Below are 19,758 nucleotides of genomic sequence, written 5' to 3' on the forward strand. Positions count from 1 at the left end.
AGTGTCTGTGGCCACTTAGCTAAAGAAAATAATTTTAATACAAGCTAATTGTACAGGCTTCTTAACAAGATACAAGATAGTTATCTCATTACACCTTGAGAAGCAGGGACCTGTGGAGGAAAGGGCACAAAGGGATTGAGAAGATCCACAAATGACGTAGGGACACAAGGGGCTGGGTACAGTTGTATGATGGGTTGATGTGGTGGGGAAGCTGGTGTGTGGTATAGGATAATTGTCATCTTTGCTAAAAAAAAAAGTCTTGATGAGACTTTGGGTGCTTGTGAGTGTGCTGAAAACGTGTACAGAAGATGAACAAACAAACCAGTTGAAATGATCTAGGAGCACAGTTAGGCAATCCTTTATTTTGGTGCAGTTCAGTGGAGTGCAGAACAGTGTAGAAATGCCTAGCAGTGCCTTTAGAGTCAACAGCAAAAGCTTCACCAAGTTCCATCAATAAAAAGTTGAATTATTGGAACTTAGGTCTCTAACTTGTAATTAAAGATGAAAAACTTCCTGAAATGTTACAGCTGTGGAATAAATGTTATTTCATTTTTGGGGGCGGGGGATGGAATTGAATATATGAAATACTTCCTTTAAAACCCAGAGCTGTTTTGCCATTTTTAACAACATAAAATACATTACTTAGAACATGGTGGTGGTGGTGGAAAGTGTGAACAAGTTGCAGCTAACTTATGGAAACTCCATAGGGTTTTCAAGGCAAGAGACTAACAGAGGTGGCTTGCCATTGCCTGTCTCTGCGTAGCCACCCTGGACTTCCTAGGTGGTCTCCCATTCAAATACTAAGCAGGGCTGATCCTGCTTATCTTCCGGGATCTGCTAGACTGGGCCTTCCAGGTCAGGGCACTTAGCACATACAATTTATTAATTGGCATGTTTGTGGAATTTAAAAGTATAAATGCATTAATTTCCAAAAAGCAATATTGCAAACACAGAAGTGAAGGCTGCAAACCACTGTGCCGCACACTATTTTAACACTGTTCATTCATTCCAGAAGGGGAAAAAAATACAAATTTATTGTGATTGTGAAAATTTGAAATGAACAGGGGGGAAAGCCAGAGACATTTTCATTCTGTACATTTGGAGTGAATAAAACCTTGTCTTAGAAAGCCTTTCACTAATTTCAAAGGACAAGCATATTTCATAGTAATTTTTTCAGCGTTCCCCCAAATTTCCCAGTTTTTACATTGAAAAAAAAAGTATTTTTTGGGGTGGGGGGACTGGGTTCCCCCCCCCCCAAGGCCTTCACCAGCAACATCTTGTACTCACCCCCAAATCAACTCTGGTCATTCAGACTCAAAACAGACCACGAAATTGTTTCTGGGATCCGTGATAAAGCTGAATGGCGTGCTTGAGCGAAGCGTCTTAGCCAAGAACTTTCTTAAATCTGGGAAGTTCAGCATCTGCAGCCATGTGATTGCAGAGGGCCAAGGAGTATTAAAAGTATCTGGTAGCGTGCTGTAGCAAAACACTGGTCTGGGTGAGTGTCTCCAGAAGAGGGAAGGTGGCCCTCCGTGACTAGGCTTTCAATCCCTTTTTGTTCTCTAACAGTGCATTCCTAAGGAGAGTTACTCCAGTCTAAGCCCATTGAAACGAATGGGCTTAGACTGGAGTAACTCTCTTTAGGAATGCACTGTAAGACTGGTTTTTGCGCCACCTATGCAGAGTCAAAAATGAGGGGATGATTCAGTTAACACTCTGCAATTAACAGTCACATTCCTACAAGGTTTATTGTTTGCCAGTGTCTTCCCTGCTTACCCCTCAGCCTCACTGCAAGGCCCAGTCTCTTCTCTCCTCTCCCCGCCCCCCCAGAAAAAAATTGTGCAGCTTCTGCCTTGCTGAGTAACTGGAGTTGTGGTTTCTTTTTCAGGCGATGGAGGCAGCAGCGGAGTAAAAATGACCTAATTTTTTTTCGCTCCCACTGTTGCCTAGGAAGGTTCTAAATAGCTTCTCTTTGGAAAGCAATAAACAGGAACTGTAACAGACTTGTGCCTGCTTTTGCCATTGTGGAGAAACATGTGGATTCCTGTTTTGCCCTTTTCCTTGCTTAATGTCATATTTTAGTTACAGCTCAGTAAGTCTGAAACCAGAGCTACGTAATCCACCCACCCTCAGTTAGTGCTAGGTAAGTTACAGTTCCTGGTTGCCCTGACACTTAAATATTTCATGCTGGATCTTAAGAGTTTTATTTTCCATCAAAGTGTAGGACTAATGTTTAAGAGCTTGCATGGTTTGATCTTGCAGATACAATACCACTAGCAGCAGCACTTTCCCCCCAGTGCAGGAAGGCTTCTCTTGACAGAACACCTTGAGACTCTTTGCCCTGGAGGAAAGCAACGCTAGAATGAATCCTCAGGATCTAACTCAAAGTGTGTGTGTGTGTGCATGTCTGTATGTTTTCCCATCTGGTAAACCTTCATGATGAGTGTATTTGCTTACCTGGATAGTGAATTGGTCTAATTTTTGTGACCAGTGGGAGACCTTCTGTCGCAGAATGGTCATTCAAGCCTAGGCGTCTGAGGTCCTAGTTAGACACTCTGACTACTACACCACACTGGCTTTCTATGAAAAAAGCATCATAGTGCACTCCTAACTTTGTACTGTGCTTATCAGCCCAACATGGTAGGCCTCCTGAAACTGAGTTTTACCCAGGCTGTACCCTTCACTGCAGAACTTCTCTCTTTGCCTGTGGAGCCAGGATCTTGGCTGTGCTCTTCTTTCTTGCCCTGAACATGTCAAGAGTGCCTTCTTTGCCCAGTCTGGGGGCCAGGATCCCATGTAGGCTTTTGCATGCTGTGTCAGGGGAGACTCTGGCTGGCCCAACATGCTCTTGCTCCTTTTCCTTCCTGGCACAAAGTGGAGTGGCCAGCCACACTCATTCATGGTTTGATGTAGAAGTATGCAGTAGCTGCAGGCTTCTTACCAGGTGAGCACCTTGCTGGCTGGGCACATGGCTTTGAGGGAGAATCCTGCTTCTGACGAGCTTTTGAAAGCCAGTAGGGTGAGGGCTTTGGATTGGGCCCCCACATGGATGCTGCTTTGTGCTCCATCCCCAAAATGCACTGACCTGATGGACTGAGAATAACTCCATAGCATAATGAGCAATAGAGTGTGGTTGCCAGGGCGGATGGAGGAAGCATGGAAATGTCTCTGTGCTTCTAGCGCAGTGGTTCCCAAAGTGGGTGGTACAACCCCCTGGGGGCAGTGGGATTACCTTGGGGGGCACTATGAGGCAAGAGGGCAGCAGGGGGCGCTAGAGGTGGGCCCCTTCAATTGTGGTGTTCACTAATTTACAATAGGTCAAGCTATGGCACCATGCTGGCAAATTTGGTGGAAACTATCAGATCCCCCCCCCCCCCCCCGCAACTTTGAAGAGCTGGTACCACTGGATCAAGTTCATCAGTTTTGTTGAATAAATTTCAACTAAAAGTTTTAATTTGATTTTGAATATATATGCAATTAATTGTTACTGTTTTGAAATTTTATTGTTATTATCTTCTTTAGTGCGTCATTCAAACCCCTATTTTGAGTAATGCTTTTTATAGGATATGGTAGGGGGCACTGGGGTTGAGTTTGTGGAACCAAGGGGGCAGCGGTCTGAAAAATTTGGGAACCACTGTTCTAGCGGATGATGGGTGGTGACAGAAATTCACCCTTGGCAATTGAGCAAGTTCATCTCTCACACTTCGGCCTTGCACTTCCCAGGCAATTAATGGACAGTGCAATGGCTGTGGTACTAACACCAAGTCAGAATGCACACTTTCTTCCCCTTCCAGCCATCTCTTTGGCTGATCAGGTACTTTGCTTGCCTGTGTCTTTCTTGCACAGGAATGGGGAGGTGCAGGGGCATTGAGGGAGGAGGCCAGACCCTGGAGCTGCTTGGAAATGTGGAGGTGAGGCTTCTTATGTCACTCACATGCCAAGGCAACATCCCACCAGGAAGTTTCCCAAGTGAGTTCCGTAGCCAGTCTGCTCCTGTGTTTCACATTTAGTTTTGGCACTTTATTCTTTTTCCAGTATTTTGATCTGCTCATATCCCATTCAGAGAAAAAAAATCCAATTACGATTCTGGATGGTTGAAATGTATGCTGAAGGCGTTGGGCACTGCTCTAGGAGTCATTCTGGAGGTTTGTTTCCTTCTGTACAGTTCATGTCCTCCTTTCAGAGGACGGTGAAGAGTGTCAAATGAAGCCTCTGCTGTGGCTCAGTGGTAGAGCATCTGCTTGGCATGCAGAAGGTCCCAGGTTCAATCCCCAGCATTTCCTGCTAAAAGCATCAGGTGATAGGTGATGCGAAAGACCTGCACCTGAGACCCTGGAGAGTCACTGCCAGTCTGAGTAGACAATACTGACCTTGATGAACCAGTGGTCTGAGTCAGTAAAAGGCAACTTCCTGCCCTGGAGGATCTATGAAGTAAATTTCTGTTTCCTTCTTCCTCTTCCCATTGAAAGAAGAACAGGAATTATTGTGTGCAAAGGTTTAATTTAGAGTTGCTGTGGATGCAAATGAGCTCTTGTGATCTAAACAGCCTGATACTGCTGCTTAGCTCAGGGAGGGTCAATACATCCTGCTTGCTAATTCTTTGCTGTTGTTCCAGAACTGGAGCAAGAGCAGCTACACCGATGGATGCAGAGGCTGGAGTGTGCTGGTTTCGAAGTTCCTAGAGACTCCACTAAATTTGTGTATTTAGATGTTGATGTTGAAATTAGAAGGAAACAAACAACAGTATGCTGTCTTAAAAAAGGTAAAGGTCCCCTGTGCAAGCACCGGGTCATTCCTGACCCATGGGGTGACGTCACATCCTGACGTTTTCTAGGCAGACTTTGTTTACTGGGTGGTTTGCCAGTGCCTTCCCCAGTCATCTTCCCTTAACCCCCAACAAGCTGGGTACTCATTTTACCGACCTCAGAAGGATGGAAGGCTGAGTCAACCTTGAGCCGGCTACCTGAAACCAACATCCATCGGGATCGAACTCAGGTTGTGAGCACAGCTTGGACTGCAGTACTGCAGCTTACCACTCTGCGCCACGGCGCTCTGTAATGCTGTCTTAAGCTCCCCCCCATACACAAAAAAGTACAAGATTTCACCCCCTTGTGGCTATATTAAAGTAATTGGGGGAGGGGGAAATGCAATTCCTAAAGCTGTTTTTGCCTTCCATGAGTTAAACATGTAAACAAAATAATGACACATTCCATCTAATGCAATAGTTAAGTGTGTTTTAGCTTCTCTTGTGCTTTCAGTGGACTAAGCATATTTAGTTGCGTTTTTCTCCGTAGGGAGTTAGTGCTGGAATTAACGTGCAATGCTGCATTGCATGGCTTTGGAGTGGTCTGAATCAGAAGTGCTTTAGCCTTGTCACGTTAAGGGCTCCAGTAACTTCCTTGGTAATAAGGCCTACACTTTTTGTGTTCTCTTTCCTCCTGGGGTTGACCTGGTGTGCCAGAAAACTATTCACCCTGTCAGTGAGTTTAAGGCTAGCTAGTATGAACCTCATGTTCAGGACTGGAGGGATGGGGCTGAGGCTGTACTTGTGAGCACGTGATACAGGTGAGATTTGAATGGGATAAGCTGTAACTTGTTCTCTGAACTAATATACTGTGCTGGGGCCTGGAAATTCGAGGTCTTCGTGTAAGAACACTGAATGTTTTGGATTAGAGCACTGGTTCCCAACCAGGGGTCCATGGACCCCCAGGGGTCCACGAGAACTAAACCAGGGGTCCATGAAACAAAGTTATAAACCCATAATAAATTAATATTTTCAATTAAAAGTTCTCTATTATAAAAATATATATTCAAATATTATTCTAAGTTTAATGTTTAACTAACAGTTATGATTAAAGTTTATTTTCAAATTCTCTGAATTTTTATTTTGAACCTTGGGGTCCCTGCACCGAACAAAAAAGTCCTAGTGGTCCCTGGTCAAAAAAAGGTTGGGAACCACTGGATTAGAGTGTCAGTGGTGGAGAGAAAAGGGAAGCGGCAGACTTGCTGGAGATGCCGCACTCACCCTGTTGACAAAGAGGGACCTCCTGTATTTTAAAACTATGATCTGTTCAGCTTTGCGGAACAATAATTAAACCTGTTCTTTCCTTGGAGCAGAGCCCCATGGTGCAGAATGGTAAGCTAAAGGACTGCAGTCAAAAGCTCTGCTCACGACCTGAGTTTGGTCCCAGTGGAAGTCTGTTTTAGGTAGCCAGCTCAATGTTGACTCAGCCTTGCATCCTTCTCAGGTTGGTAAAAGGAGTACCCAGCTTGCTGGGGGTAAAGTGTAGATGACTGGGGAAGGCAGTGGCAAACCACCCCGTAAAACGTAGTCTGGCAAGTAAATGTCGGGATGTGATGTCACCTCATGTGTCAGTAATGACTTGGTGCTTGCACAGGGGACTACCTTTACCTTTTTTTCCTTGGAGCATCCACACTTTGTCATTTGATATAATGTTTTGACAACTCACCAAGAAAAGAATGGCCAAAAAGCAGCATTTGAAACATTGAAGGGTGAAGTTGCTTTCTAAGCCTGGGCTGTATTTCATAGCTGGATAAATTGGTCTCTCTGTTCAGAATGCAGCTTGATTTATGACCATTTAGTGCAAATACTCTGTGCAAGTGGGAACCAGAGGATTCCCAGGCAATGGTGTGATCCTTTGTAGTTGGATCTTGCTCTGGTATTGCCGAATTACCTTAAGACAAAGAAGTAAGGCTGTGGCTGGGACTGATTCTTTTCATGTCACTCTTATGCTGGAGGCCGTGGCGTGGTACCTTCTTTACGTGCTTCTGCATGTCCCTCTTTCAGAAGCCTCTGTCATTAAATATGCTCTCCTACGATTTCCAATAAGGGTCTGAATGTTTCATGAGGAAGGCAGAGCTGTGCCTTCCAGAATTTTTGATTTCAGTGGGAAGTAGTTCATCTGGCTTTGTTTGCACAAAACTACGCTTAGCTAAGATTTGGTTTCGAAAGGAACAGAAATACGTTATCCTACGGATGATCTTAGCTAGTTCTCTCTTGGCGTGGGCTGCTTTGCATCTTCTTGCAGGAAGCCAGTTAAGGATTTTTTCAACTTCCCCCAGTGATAACTTTAGCCTACTGTATTTCTGTTAATCAGCGTTAAGCTACCTCTTTATATTCAGTCTTCTGCAGGGTTCTCTTGCAAAAGTCCCACACAGAGCACTTTGTTGGAGACCATTCCCTGTCCTGTGGGAAGGAAGTAATATTTTAATTGTCTACATCATCACAGGCGAACATCATGATCAGTGAAGACACCCATACTGGGAAGAAATACTTCAACAGTGGCTCCATTTGATTTATATGTCTGTGTGATCAATTTCTAACCTGACACTTTCATTAATATAGTGAATATTAAAGGCCAAAACTGGCTGTCTTCTTCTGTCCTCCAGCCCTTGGCTGGGTTATAGTGTAAAGGAACTTTCTTCTTGCTGAAGGCAAAAGGAATGCTGATGACTGTTGCCTGAGAAGCAGAAAGTAGCTTTAGTTGTGGGGGGCGGGGCGGGAGACTCTCACAGACCTTAAGGGCAACAGAGATTGTGGACAGCAAGGAAAAGACATTGCACTATTTGGGATGTAATTGCAAACTATTATTTAGTGCACATAAATGAACCTCTGTTTCACAAGATCTGTATTTCCTTCCTTCCTTTCATATTTTTGCAGCAAACTGCACTTTGCCAGTTTTTCTTAAGTGGCAAACAACAGTTTGTGCTTGCTCTCCAAACCAGAATTGGAAACCATGGTTAGGTCATGGTTTTCCATTCCTGATTTGGAGGACAAACACAAACTGCAGCTTGCTGTAACAGCAAGGAATTGTAGCTTGCTGGAACAGCTTGCTACAAAAGGGAAGGAATTGGAGTGTGCCGAGAGGGAGGAGCGTGTGCCATGAATTTGTGGATATCTTGTGTAGTGCCGAGACTAGTTACGTGTGAATTGAGCCATAGAGATGGGGATTGTGTGGCAGTAGCTTGGTGGGTCAGTGAGCTAAAGGACATAGCAAACCGTTAAAAAGAGGCACAGAACTTAAAGATGATTAAAAAAACCCACCAAGCACTACTCCCAAATCAGTGGTGAAGACTTTGGCCATAAGTCTCACATGATAAAATACTCTTGTGTAGAAATGGCTGTGCTTCCTTATGAAAAACCTTGCGCCATTTGTAAAGTGAGGTTTCTTTAGATGAGTGCATCAGCCTGTATTTTGTATTTTCCTGCTTTAACCTCCTTTCTGGTTTTGGTCATCAGCCTTTCAAAATTGTCTTTTGCATTCATGAGGATTAGTAGCCGACTTCGAGGAATGAAATTGAGAATCTGGTAATGCCTTGGATTGCCACATGTTGACCTTCCTCATTTTATTGCGGACTACTTCCTTGTCAGTAGGGCTGTGAAACTCCAGGATTCCGAGTCTCTCAGACTGCACTGTAAATATTTTCTTAAGCTTTCTAAAGGGCTAGGTATAATAAAAATTTGATTTTGGTTCTTAAGGCTGGGGGTGGGGAGAGAAAAGCTGTCACTGGGACTTCAGATTCTATTTTAGGAAAGATGTGTTTCAGACCAACAATCCTTCTAGCCTGGAGCTGTCTACATGGTTGCTTCTCATCTCCGCTAGCGGAGATGGCAAGTCTTCAGCCAAACACCTTAGATGCGCTAAGCTATGATGAGCTGCCATCATGCTGCAAAACAGAGAGCTTTATGCGTGTGTTTTAGTAAATTCTGGTGTGAAACTTTGGAATCGCTGCTTTTCCTAATTCTGTTGAAATTACAAGATGTTCAACAGGACTTAACAAATTCTCTGCAGAGGTGTTAGCTTGTTGGGGATAAGAATATGTTCTTTGTTAACCAACATTTTGGCTTTTGAAAGCCCTTTTTATTTCAGTACTTGTGGAAACAAATGGCGACTTGTTGGGGAATAGTCCAGCCACCTGGAATGGACCTGGTACATAATAGGTACTGTTTGTCAACTGAGTTAAGGGTAATTTTCATGACCTGGTTTTATGCATAAGCCTTAATATAGCCAAACCTACTGAGTTCATGCTTTAAAAATACTCCTTAAAAAGCCTTGAAGGAAGCAAAGAATTAAGACTGACCCCATGTATACTATCAGGAATGGAGTATTTGTGTGAAAGAGGCTGATCCAGGGAGCGCCCCCATTTCATTGCTGATGCATGTACACAACGTAATGGTCTTCTGTGTTGAAATAAAAATCTTTCTATGTCTAGGAAGCTGTAAATCAGTACCAGAGACTAAAAAAATAAAAATAACGTATCTCCCTGACATGTTATTTTTCTGTGTGCAGGGAATAAAGTTGACAAACCAAGCGTGAATTTAGGAAGTACAAAGTTACACACTGGTATTACCTATGGAGTTGACCTTTTTCTTTGACAATGGAAGAAAAGAAAGCATCTGTTTACACTGCCTTGTAAAATTACCATTTCAAAATGAACAAAACATTCCAATCTGACCTATCTTTGCTCGGAAGGATTCTACTCCAATGATCAGTGAGGATGACTTGCAAATTAAGTAAGTTTAAGGTTGCAGCCTAAAAGTTAACAGTTTTTAATTCATCAAACTCTGCCATGTAACAGTGCCATCTTAATAAACATAATGACATACACCAGTGGGTTAAAATGGGCTTAATTGATTTTTACTGTGAGAATGCACTTGCTTACCTTGTGGTATCTTCGCCACATGCAGAAGAAACTTATGAGTTGGATGTTTAGTTATTTGTAAACTGGGTTTAAGACCTGAGCCGTATAATATAGGATTGCTCCCAGATTACTGACTGCTACCCATTGAGAGCTAGCAGGACCAAGGTGTATCAGCGCCAGGATTTAAAAGGCTAAGCTGCTTCTCATCTTGCTGTACTTTAAGTAATAAAGCATGCTCTCCAGCCATTTTTTGCAACACATTTGAAATATTAAAGCACACATTTAGCTAAAATGAAAACAGGACTAGCAAACTGTGGGCCCATTTTTAAAACTACTCCAGGAGGTGTTGAAAGGCTGCCTTGGTCTAATTATAGCTACTGTTAAATAATGTGTTGCAATAATTAATCATCAGCTCTACTTGCAGAGAAAGGAGAGCAGGCGAGCTCGTTGGCAGCAGTGGCTGAAGGTCTCGACGCTTCTGTTTTTTCTTGAATCTGCAACTATTTCTGCTGGATGTGATGCTGGTTGCGACTTTTCTGTGTTTCAGAAAGGTGTAGATTCTCTTTATTGCACCTACAACTACTAAAGGACTTCAATAGAAATTAATTGATGAAGCATTCTGATGCTATGGGGGAAGCTCATGCTGCTGTAAACCTGTTATAAGTCTGGAATAAACATTATGAAAAATACTCTGCAGCTCTGATGTGCCAGAAGGTTGTAGTGAGGCACTGCTTGCATTCTCATGATGTGGCCCTTGAGAAGGTACAGGCAATAGGTAAGGCAGCCATGGCCTTCATCTAATCCAGTACTGGGGAGGCTGATGGCCTGAATACAAGGATGGCATTGGTATGGCTCAAGGTGAAGTGACTGCCTCAGATGGTAGACTTTGGGTACCATTTAAGGCTTGCAGGTGAAGGCACAGATCAGTCTCATAGGGCACAATTTGTTAGAAAGGGACTCTTCAGTTTAGAAAAAAAGTTGGTGGGACATATGATAGAGCATTATAAAATTATGCATGTGGTGCAGAAAGTGGATAGTGAGAACTTTTTCTTCCTCTCCCATAATACTAGCTCTCGAGGACAACTAGTGAAGTTGATGGGCAAATAAATTCAGGACAGACAAAAAGAAATATTCCTTACTCAGTTATTAATTAACTTGATGGATTCCAGTGGATGTTGTGATGGCCACAAGAATGGATGGCTTTAAAAGGAGTTATAGACAGGTTCATGGAGTATAGGTCAATCAGTGGCTACTATCTATGGTGACTGAAGGGAACGGCCATATTTAGAGGCAGAAAACATCTGAATGCTAGTGGTAGGGGGCAGCATCAGGTGAGGCCTTGGCTTCTTTATGCCCTGTTTGTTGGTCCTTGGGGGCAACTGGTAGGCTGTTTTGTGAAACAGATTGCAGGACTAGACGGACCACTGGTCTGATCTAGCAGGGCTCTTTCTATGTTCTTATAGATCTCCTCTGCAAATTCCATTGAAATGAACATTGGTTATGGGTTGCCAGTGTGTGTGCATGCACACATACAGTCTAGGTAGCTTGTCATCATGTCCTGAGGTTGCATTCTGATGCTAGGCCAGTCTGACTCTGCTATATGTTGCCCTGAAGTGATACTGGCAGTAGCTGCTGTAAGACTGTCTGCTGACCCGGAAGTGAGGAAAGGTCCCCAATGGGCAGGGGAGCATTAAGGACCTGGCACTTTTTGCGAGCCAAGGGATGAAGAATGGAAGGAAAATTCATTCCCAGAATGAGTGGGAGAAGACTGGGGGTGAGTGAGTTGGGAGAGCAAGAGTACACAAACGTTATGGAACCCTCTGAAAGTGGACTTGCTGCTAAGCTAATGAGGCAGTGGAAGAATGTTGTACTCACCAATAAGTGTTACCAATAAAGAATTATTACATTTATATCTCTTTCATCATGGAACAAGGAAGTATACTGGGGGGGTCCCAGAAGACCCCCTCTCCATGCAAAGACCTGAACCAAACTAGCTTGGCTTCAGCAAGAGATATTATTAAACCTGTATCTTGGGATGATACAAGTTCAGACTAATTGAGGTATAGTCTGAAAGAAAGAACAAGCCATATATTTCTGGATATGATTGGAGAGCCTTGCTGAAGTTAAGCAGATCTGGGCCAAGTCAGGTCTGTGCAAAGGTGGAAGACCTGGGAACCCCTCCCCCCAAGTATGCCACCTTGAAGTCAATGATGGAAGAAAGGCGACATATAATCATAATGTATGAGTGTATGTGCAGAGCTTGGATATGGAGAGAATATCTGCGTTCTGCAGAGCCTGTGTGCACCTTTGGAATTCTGACACAGGGTGGTGGGTACAACTGTAAGATGGCTGCAACTGCAAAATGGCTGCCACAGGAGGAGGAGTCAAACACAAAATGGCTGTTGCAGGAGGCGGAGCTGCACGCATAAGAAACTCAAGTGCATGGGAAGAGAGGTAATATAAAAAATGCACTGGGAAAGAGGTGCGAGAAATATTGAAACCAACATGGGTGGCAACTGAAACTGGAAAACTTTAATCTGCACTGTTAATTGGATCTCCGGTGACCAATAAGAAGTCCTGCTAAGCAAGAACCGCACCTGGCCTGACCCACACTCTAAAAACACTTGGTGGGCACCAGGAGAGGTGTTGGCAGGCTCCATGGCACCCACAGACACCACAGGGATGCCTGGCCTACATCAAGCTCATCTGTCTCAGGACATGGGGTGCTGTTGAGGGTTTCTGCCTCTCCTACCAAATTATCTTAAGGCAGCCCTGCCTGGATGTGATCTCTCTGGTGTGATGATATGGTAGTCTACACTTTGCTTGAAATTTTGAAAAAGCACTATTCAATTAACCTGTCCTGAAAAATGTTGCTCCATATTTAATACTGTATTTTTCTCTTTCAGGCAAAACCCGGAAACGACATTTGAAGTATATGCTGAAGTGACATACCCGGTGGCAGCTGGTGCAGGTACTTCTAAGCATATTTTTTTAATCCACCCTGAAGTTTTTTTTTTCTAGGCTTGGGAAGGAAGGGGCCGTGGCTCAGTGGTATAGCATCTGCTTGGAATGCAGAAGATCCCATGTTCAATCTCTGGCATCTCCACTTAAAGGGGCTAGGCAACCTCTGCCTGAGACCCTGGAGAGTCTGACAATAATGACTTTGAGGGACCAAGGGTCTGATTCAGTATAAGGCAGTTTCATGTGTTCATGGGGGGAGAAACTGGTCTAGGTATTGTTTAGGAGCACTTCAACTGTTCATCCAATTTACGGAGCCTCCAACACATAGCTTGTGAGCTACCAGTTGCTTGTTGGCTGATGCAGAGTAGCTTGATCATCCCCAAGAAGACCCAGAAAAGATGTCATGAAAATACCTCTTCTTGGCTTTTGTAATTTAAAAAAGGCTTTTATTTCATAAATTTTTTTCTCTGTGCTGCTTAGCCAATAGGTTTGATGCTCTTCCTAGTCCATAATTCTGTTTCTAGGACAGAACCAAACTTGGTAACACGTTGTTGCAGGAGGGGGACAGTAGTTCGGGGTATTCTTCATTTCACATAAGTAGTTCTCATTAAAGAGAAGATTGGTGACCCAGTGTGATCTGTGGTTGAGAACTGAAGGTGCATCTGGTTTCTTAGGTTCAGTGCAGGCAGGGAGGATAGCTTTCTGTAAGGCGCTGCTGTGAGCTAGCAGTGTGAAGGCCGATTAGCTCCCGATTGGACTGATGGTATGTGTAAGGTATGTGTAAGCTGCACCTATAGCCAATTATTATTTTGGGGTTTGAGTTATTTGCAGTCCTAGGCAGCAAATAATTTAACGTGCCCCTCAGACTGCGTTGTTCTAAAGATCTATAGGAGGGAAGAATTGTCACAATGGGTAGTCGTGTTAGTCTGTCACTAGCAGTAGAAAAGAGTAGGAGTCCAGTAGCACCTTTAACAAAATTTCTGGCAGTTTATGAGCTTTTGTGAGCTACAGCTCACTTCTTCAGATACAGAAGAATTGTGTTACCCTTGAGCTCCTAGAATTATGCAACCCTGGAGAGCAGCCTGCTAGCTTGGCCTGACCTGGGTTGTCATCAGAATTTTTTTGCTATTATGCAAAATGTCAAAACATAGCAATTTTAAACAGCTGTTTTTTGGTAATAAAAGTCTTTACTGGAATAGTCTTGGCCCTTTCTGAAACACTCTCCCTGCTCTTCGTGGTGGTTGCTGGTAACTAACCCTGGCTTCTGCCCTTTTGAATTGTTTTTCAATGCTAGCACAATCTGAGCAAGTTAAACCCTGAACATTGCGTTGAACAATGCTAGTGTCGGGTACTAATCTTTTCTTTGAAGCCTGCTTGCACATCCCTGGAGGGATTAATTCCCCACTGGGAGATGTTGGGCTAAAAGCACTAAAACATCTTTACATGTTTTAAAATAGAATATTTGTTCCATAAACTCAGAGTGATTCTGTGTGGGAGTTTCATACTTAATGACTTTTTCAAAAAAATTCAGGATACAACCTTTCACCAGCTAAATGATTTTTTCCCTTGCTATAGTTACTAGTTATGATGACTAAACGGAACATCCGTATTTACAGGCAGTAAACCTCTGAATACCAGGTCTAGGAGGCAACATCAGGGTTTGGCTTCTATGCCCTGTTCATGGGCCCACTATGGCGACTAATTGTCCGCTATGTGAGACAATTTCATAGACTAGATGGACCACTGACCTGATCCATTATGACTCCTCTTATGCTCTTAACTGTAAGTAACTGTAAATTGAAAACATAAGCAAAGATTTCTGACTTATTTTGCCGTGTTAGAGGAACTACCTGGGTTTGTCTGTGATGCAATCAAGATGGTTCTGGGAGCAAGCAGCTCTTTGAATTCTGATTCACAAAATCCATTGGATTACATCATACAGACAGGGCAAATTAAAGGCCCCAAAGGAATCATAGGGAGTGGGATAAACAGTTGTGAAATCCCATGCAGTATTCCACAGTGGTGTAAGACTGCTAAGCTCCAAGGTTGCATAGGCAGCTTCCTGGTCATGTAGCTCTGCATATCAGCGGTTTAAGCAGCATAGCCCATGGCTGGGACTTTGGATTTAAGTGGGAAGCTGCTGTGGTTAAAGGTTAGATGAGTACTGCATTTTTTAAAACTCTCCCTCCCTGATCTAGGTTATTTTTTTTGGGAAAGTGCAGCTCGCCATATGCATCCTCTAACTCTAATTTCAACACCTCCCTCTTTCAGGAAACTAGAAACTGTTCCCCTGCAGCTTAAAGAGAATTTGTGTGTCTATCTGCATGTGTATGTGTACACATAGACATGCACCTGATTAATCAGGATTATAAGAAGCACTCCCCCGTCCTAATTAATTAACCTTCAAGGACACTCTTGGTTTCAAAAGTGGTTGGTCTTTAAAAGTCTACACCATACTGTGCTGTATGGCAGAGTTTTAGGGGTGGGAAATTGGGGTTGAAGAATGCATGCCTTATGAACATTCATGCCCCAACCAAAATCCTTTAGGTTGCTGTAAGCTCATAAGGGCTTATTAGCAGGCAAGTTTTCCCCTCCTGACTATATTTTCCTCTGTTGGTCTCCCTTCAACTAATGCCTGCCTCGAGGGTTCTGTTGCTTGTGGAGGTCAGTTGGCATGTTTACTACACATTGGGTATGCTTTTGGCATTGTTCTTTTTTTTTTTTAATGTGCAAAGTAATATTTTTCTGTATACTGGGAGAATCCTAAGTTTGCAGGTACCCCTCTCTTGTCTGTGGGTTGGGACTTTAGTGCACCGCTGCTAGGTGCAGAGCATCAATTTCCTGCATTGTGCAGGGGGTTGGACTAGATGACCGTGGAGGTCCCTTCCAACTCTTGTTTCTATGATTCTGTGAATTGTCATTCGAAATGACACTCCTGTTTGTTGAAAACAGTGGCTCCGCCAACAACTCCAATTTCTGATTCTGTTATGCAGTGAAGCAGTGAGCCTGCAGTGGGATGCCAGCTGTCATAAGCAACAGGGAAGAGTGAAGGTACAATTGGAGAAGGTGATTTGGAGAATTCGGGTGTGGGGAGGGTTATGACGTGGCCTTGGGCCACAAGTTAGATGACTGGATTTTCCTATAGTGGCTTGCTAGACAAATCCCAGTGTCACTCTCTTGTTCACTGCATGCCTTAAATGTTGTGCAGTTACTTGTCAGGCTTCTCTCTTGGATCAAAGGTTTTTGCAGGAGAAAACAAACCTGCCCAGCCCCGTACACAAAGAGGGTCTCGCAAGCTGTGCTGTAATCAGAATTCAGCAAAGGTGCTAATATTATGCAAAAAGGGTTGAGGTTGCCGACTCCTCGTTGCAGGCATCTCCCCCCCTCACTTTCTTGCTTGATAGCTAGTGAAGAGGGCAAAACATGCACATTAGAACTCCTGCCATTTTTTCAAGGAATTACTTCTACGACTTGGGAATCTGCTTCCGGATGGCAGCTGAGGAATAGTACATCCTTCAGTTACGGGTGGGGTGGAAGGCCAAGAAGGGTGTGAAGCTGTGTCGTGGCATACGGCCAGGTCTGCCAGTGTGTTTCTTGCACTTGAGTTTGAGGCTGCGGTAACATCTGCCTCTTGGTCGAATGCCATTTTGGAAGCCAGCACAGTGGGGGGCTTTGGAGTGTGTATGCGCTTTTGTTTTTGGAGTTCAGGCAACAGGTAAGGCTGCTGCTAAGCAGGCAGGCTGCCTGGGAGAGGATTCAGGAGTCGCTGGTGGTGCCAGTCTTGTGATGTCTGGGTTTTCAATTTAGATTAGTTTAAACACCAAAATATGATATAAGGTTAAGGCTGGGAATTGTTTGAGACTTTATTGTAAGGAGTATGGATCTGACACCATCCTACTGGATAACTGCAGTCTGTGCCTGCAGATTGTTCTGAAGCTGGCTGTGCTATTGTTTTTGTGGATCTCTGAATTGCTTTATGGATCTCACCTCATCTCACTCCCCCCCCCCCCCCGTCTGGGCTCTGTATGTGGAGCGCTCTATTTATTTATTTATTTGATTTATAACCTGCATCCTCCCCTCAATAGAGGAGTGCTGCCATATTTACTTTTCAGCTTATATTTTAGTGATACTGAATTCATTGTATAAAGTGAAGGAACTGGTGTGTCTGCTGAGAAAATAGGTTATTAATGAAAGCAGCTTTTGGGGGCAGTGTCTCTATCAGATCTCAGGCACTGGTACCCATTCCTTTAATTTTACATTTCCTGCAAGGTTAAAAAAAGAAAAGGAGAGAAAACTTTACCCTTAGCAGCTTTGATATGATCTCCGAGAACATGTTATCACCTACATTCTCATAATATATAGAATCGTTCTCAAACAGACTAAAAGTAACCTCATAAAAATGTCACATGCTGCACTAAGAATGAAAAATCAGAGCTACTGTCTGTTTTCTTTTATTTCCCTCTCCCTTCAAGTCGTCTATTTTGTTTTCTTAAAGGAAGCTGCCACTTGTCTTGTGCCAGAAATGAACAGTTATTGGAATCCAGCGATCTTTGAGACCTGTGCCAAAGGGCTGTCCTTGTTACGAGGAGTGGAGAGAATTTGGGTGCAACTCTTATACTAATAGTATAGGGGGGAAAGTGCATTTGTTAGTCTAAAGTAACTGATCAAAATAGTCACCAAAGCCAGAACATTTGAAAGTAAAAAGCTCACAAAAGTAAGATTTTCCTCCCTGTGTAGGAGGAGGCTTTTGTGTGGGATTTTTGTGTGTGTTCTTGCCAAAGGAGACATCAGAAAAGTATGTTGGATCCTCAGCTTTGCCGAACGGTGAGCCAGAAGGCCCTTTTCTCCAAGGACCTCCTCTTTCATCTTTTTGTAAGAGCCACACAAAAATCTTGCTGTGTGTTCAAGGAAAAACTAAAATGGTTTAGTACAGCAAAAGCTCTTCTTTTATTTTTTTTCTTTCTTTCAAAAAAAAAAAAAGGTTTAAGTTAGAACCCTAAATTTGCTATAGCACAAGTGAAGTGATGAACGTGTTAGGGTTTTTTGAGAAACGTTTTCCTGGATTAGTAAAGGAAATAGCAGCTTCGACAGCTTCCTTTTAGAACAAAGCATTTAAAAGCCCTGGCTGCTAAGTCTCACTGTGTGTTTCTTTTCTCCTCTCCAAAACATACCACTAGGTTGAAAAGGGAGATGAATCTTCCTGGGGAAACTATTAACTCTGAGGGAGTTTATCATTGTTTGAAAGAATGGGCGCATTTGCATTTGAACTGGCACAGAGTGTAGCGTGTATCCATAATCTTGTTCCTACTAGAAGCAGGCTGAGTGGAACTAAGTACTTCCTACTTTGTGTTCTGACCTCCATGCAGTAACATCTTTATTTTCTCTGCAGATCAGAAGCTCAGTGCCTTAAAGTAATCAAAGTTCCGAGCTTGGCTTGGAGATACTGGGGTGTTCTTGGGCCTTAGAAACTCTTTGCAGTTGCTTCTGTTCCTGTGGTAGACTTCCATTGGAGATGAAGTGAGAACGTGGCAACTTCGTGTGCTGAAAAATTGGACGCAGGCACTACGATGCTTAGAGGAGCTCTACTGCATCAGACCAAAAATCCACCTGTTCCAATGCTATCCAACAGGGGCTAGCCACTGGTCTCTGGGAAGCTCAGATGTGATGGCCATGCTTTCAGCATCTGATATTCTGAGGTTTGCTACCTCTGTACAGAGATACCTGTTATGGTTCAGAGGTGGTGTAGGACCTTTCTTTCATTGATTTCTAAAGCTCATGTCTGTCGCTTCATCTTGGGCCAGTGAATTCCATACATTATGACATTTCTCAGCACTGAGGGCACCATCCCCTCCCCCAGTCCTGTTAGTTCTCCTGTCCTACAATGAGAACTCCAGAAGAAACGGAAAGGACAAGAGTCAGGCAGAGGGATCTGAACTTTTGTCTGCCAAAAGAGCTGCTCATGTGCATATCAGAAGGTAGATCTGAAGATGTATAGGTGGACTGGATATTCAGATGTACCAAAGGGATGATAATGAGAATGAGTATAATAGCTGAGTTGTGAACCAGGAAGCCCCCAGTTCAGATCTTGCCTCTGCCAGGAGCTCACGAGGTTGCCTTAGGTAAACTGCTATTTTCTCAGCTTCCTATCTGCAATATGAAGATTATGATATTGACCTACTTTTACAGGGTAATTACTAAGCCTGCAATGTGCTTTGAATACTGTAATGTGAACAGAAATGCTAAATACTGTAATATTGCTGTAATTGTATTTTGGATCCATCTTTTTTGTTGGATCAATAACAAAAGTAGTTGTGGGGAAACTGCTTGTCTGGAGGCTGCTTCTCATTGTGGCCTTAACTATGTGGAGAACTGGTGGCTTTTAGAATTTGACCATACAAGATGCAGAACCCTGCTAGATCCTTTCAACTTGCTCAGGAACCTGGGATATGTGGGCTCTGAAAACTGGGACCAAATATGTAGCATATAAAAGTTGCCGGTATTACTTTGCATTGCAATGGTTTTCTCCAATACAGAAAGTAGAATTGTTTGCAGCTTTATTGGGTACTGCCGCTTGTTTTACTACAATGCGTAGAACTAGTCTTGATCACAAGACTTTCTTACAAGGGGGAAACTCTCCTTTTGTTGATTTTTATATTTTTAAAGGGAGCTTGACATCTTCATCAAGTTCACAGTGGGCTTGCTTTGTTTGCTCTTCTGTATGCTGGGTAAGACTCCCCCCCCCCTCCATTGTTTCGTGCAGCAAGAACGGGCCCCGCCATGGCTGAGGTGGTTTTTTTGTAAACCCACAATATGGTCATTGTCTGGTGCTGAATAATTGTGGCTGCTTTTTGTGCAAGCAGAACGAAGGCTTTGGCTTTGAACAGATTCCTTCTTAGCGTGAAAAGAGACTAATCCATGTAAATACAGGCCTGAAATAAAGCTTTACAGAGAAGGGGAAAGGCTGCGAAGCAGGAGGGCAGAGGTCAGCAATTTAACCTTTAACCTAACAAATAAGAAGCATGAAAGTTCCTGAATTGGTTTACAAAGGCAAACTCCTGTGATCTGTCAGTTTTTCTTTTCACGATGGAGACTGGCGAGAAATCTGACAGCTAGTACCTCCTTTGCGGTGTGTTG

General features: G+C 43.4%; 1 protein-coding gene across 1 annotated transcript in view; it reads left to right on the top strand.

The window, feature by feature from the left end:
• Nucleotides 1–19,758, top strand: part of DENND1A (DENN domain containing 1A) — a 263,127-nt gene that overhangs the window by 5,151 nt on the left and 238,218 nt on the right. The window contains exon 2 of the mRNA XM_056860470.1: nt 12,570–12,634. Within this exon, the coding sequence (XP_056716448.1) occupies nt 12,570–12,634 (65 nt within the window). The remainder of the gene's footprint in view (nt 1–12,569; nt 12,635–19,758) is intronic.

The sequence above is a fragment of the Euleptes europaea genome, chromosome 14 (assembly GCF_029931775.1).
Source record: "Euleptes europaea isolate rEulEur1 chromosome 14, rEulEur1.hap1, whole genome shotgun sequence".
NCBI lineage: Eukaryota > Metazoa > Chordata > Lepidosauria > Squamata > Sphaerodactylidae > Euleptes > Euleptes europaea.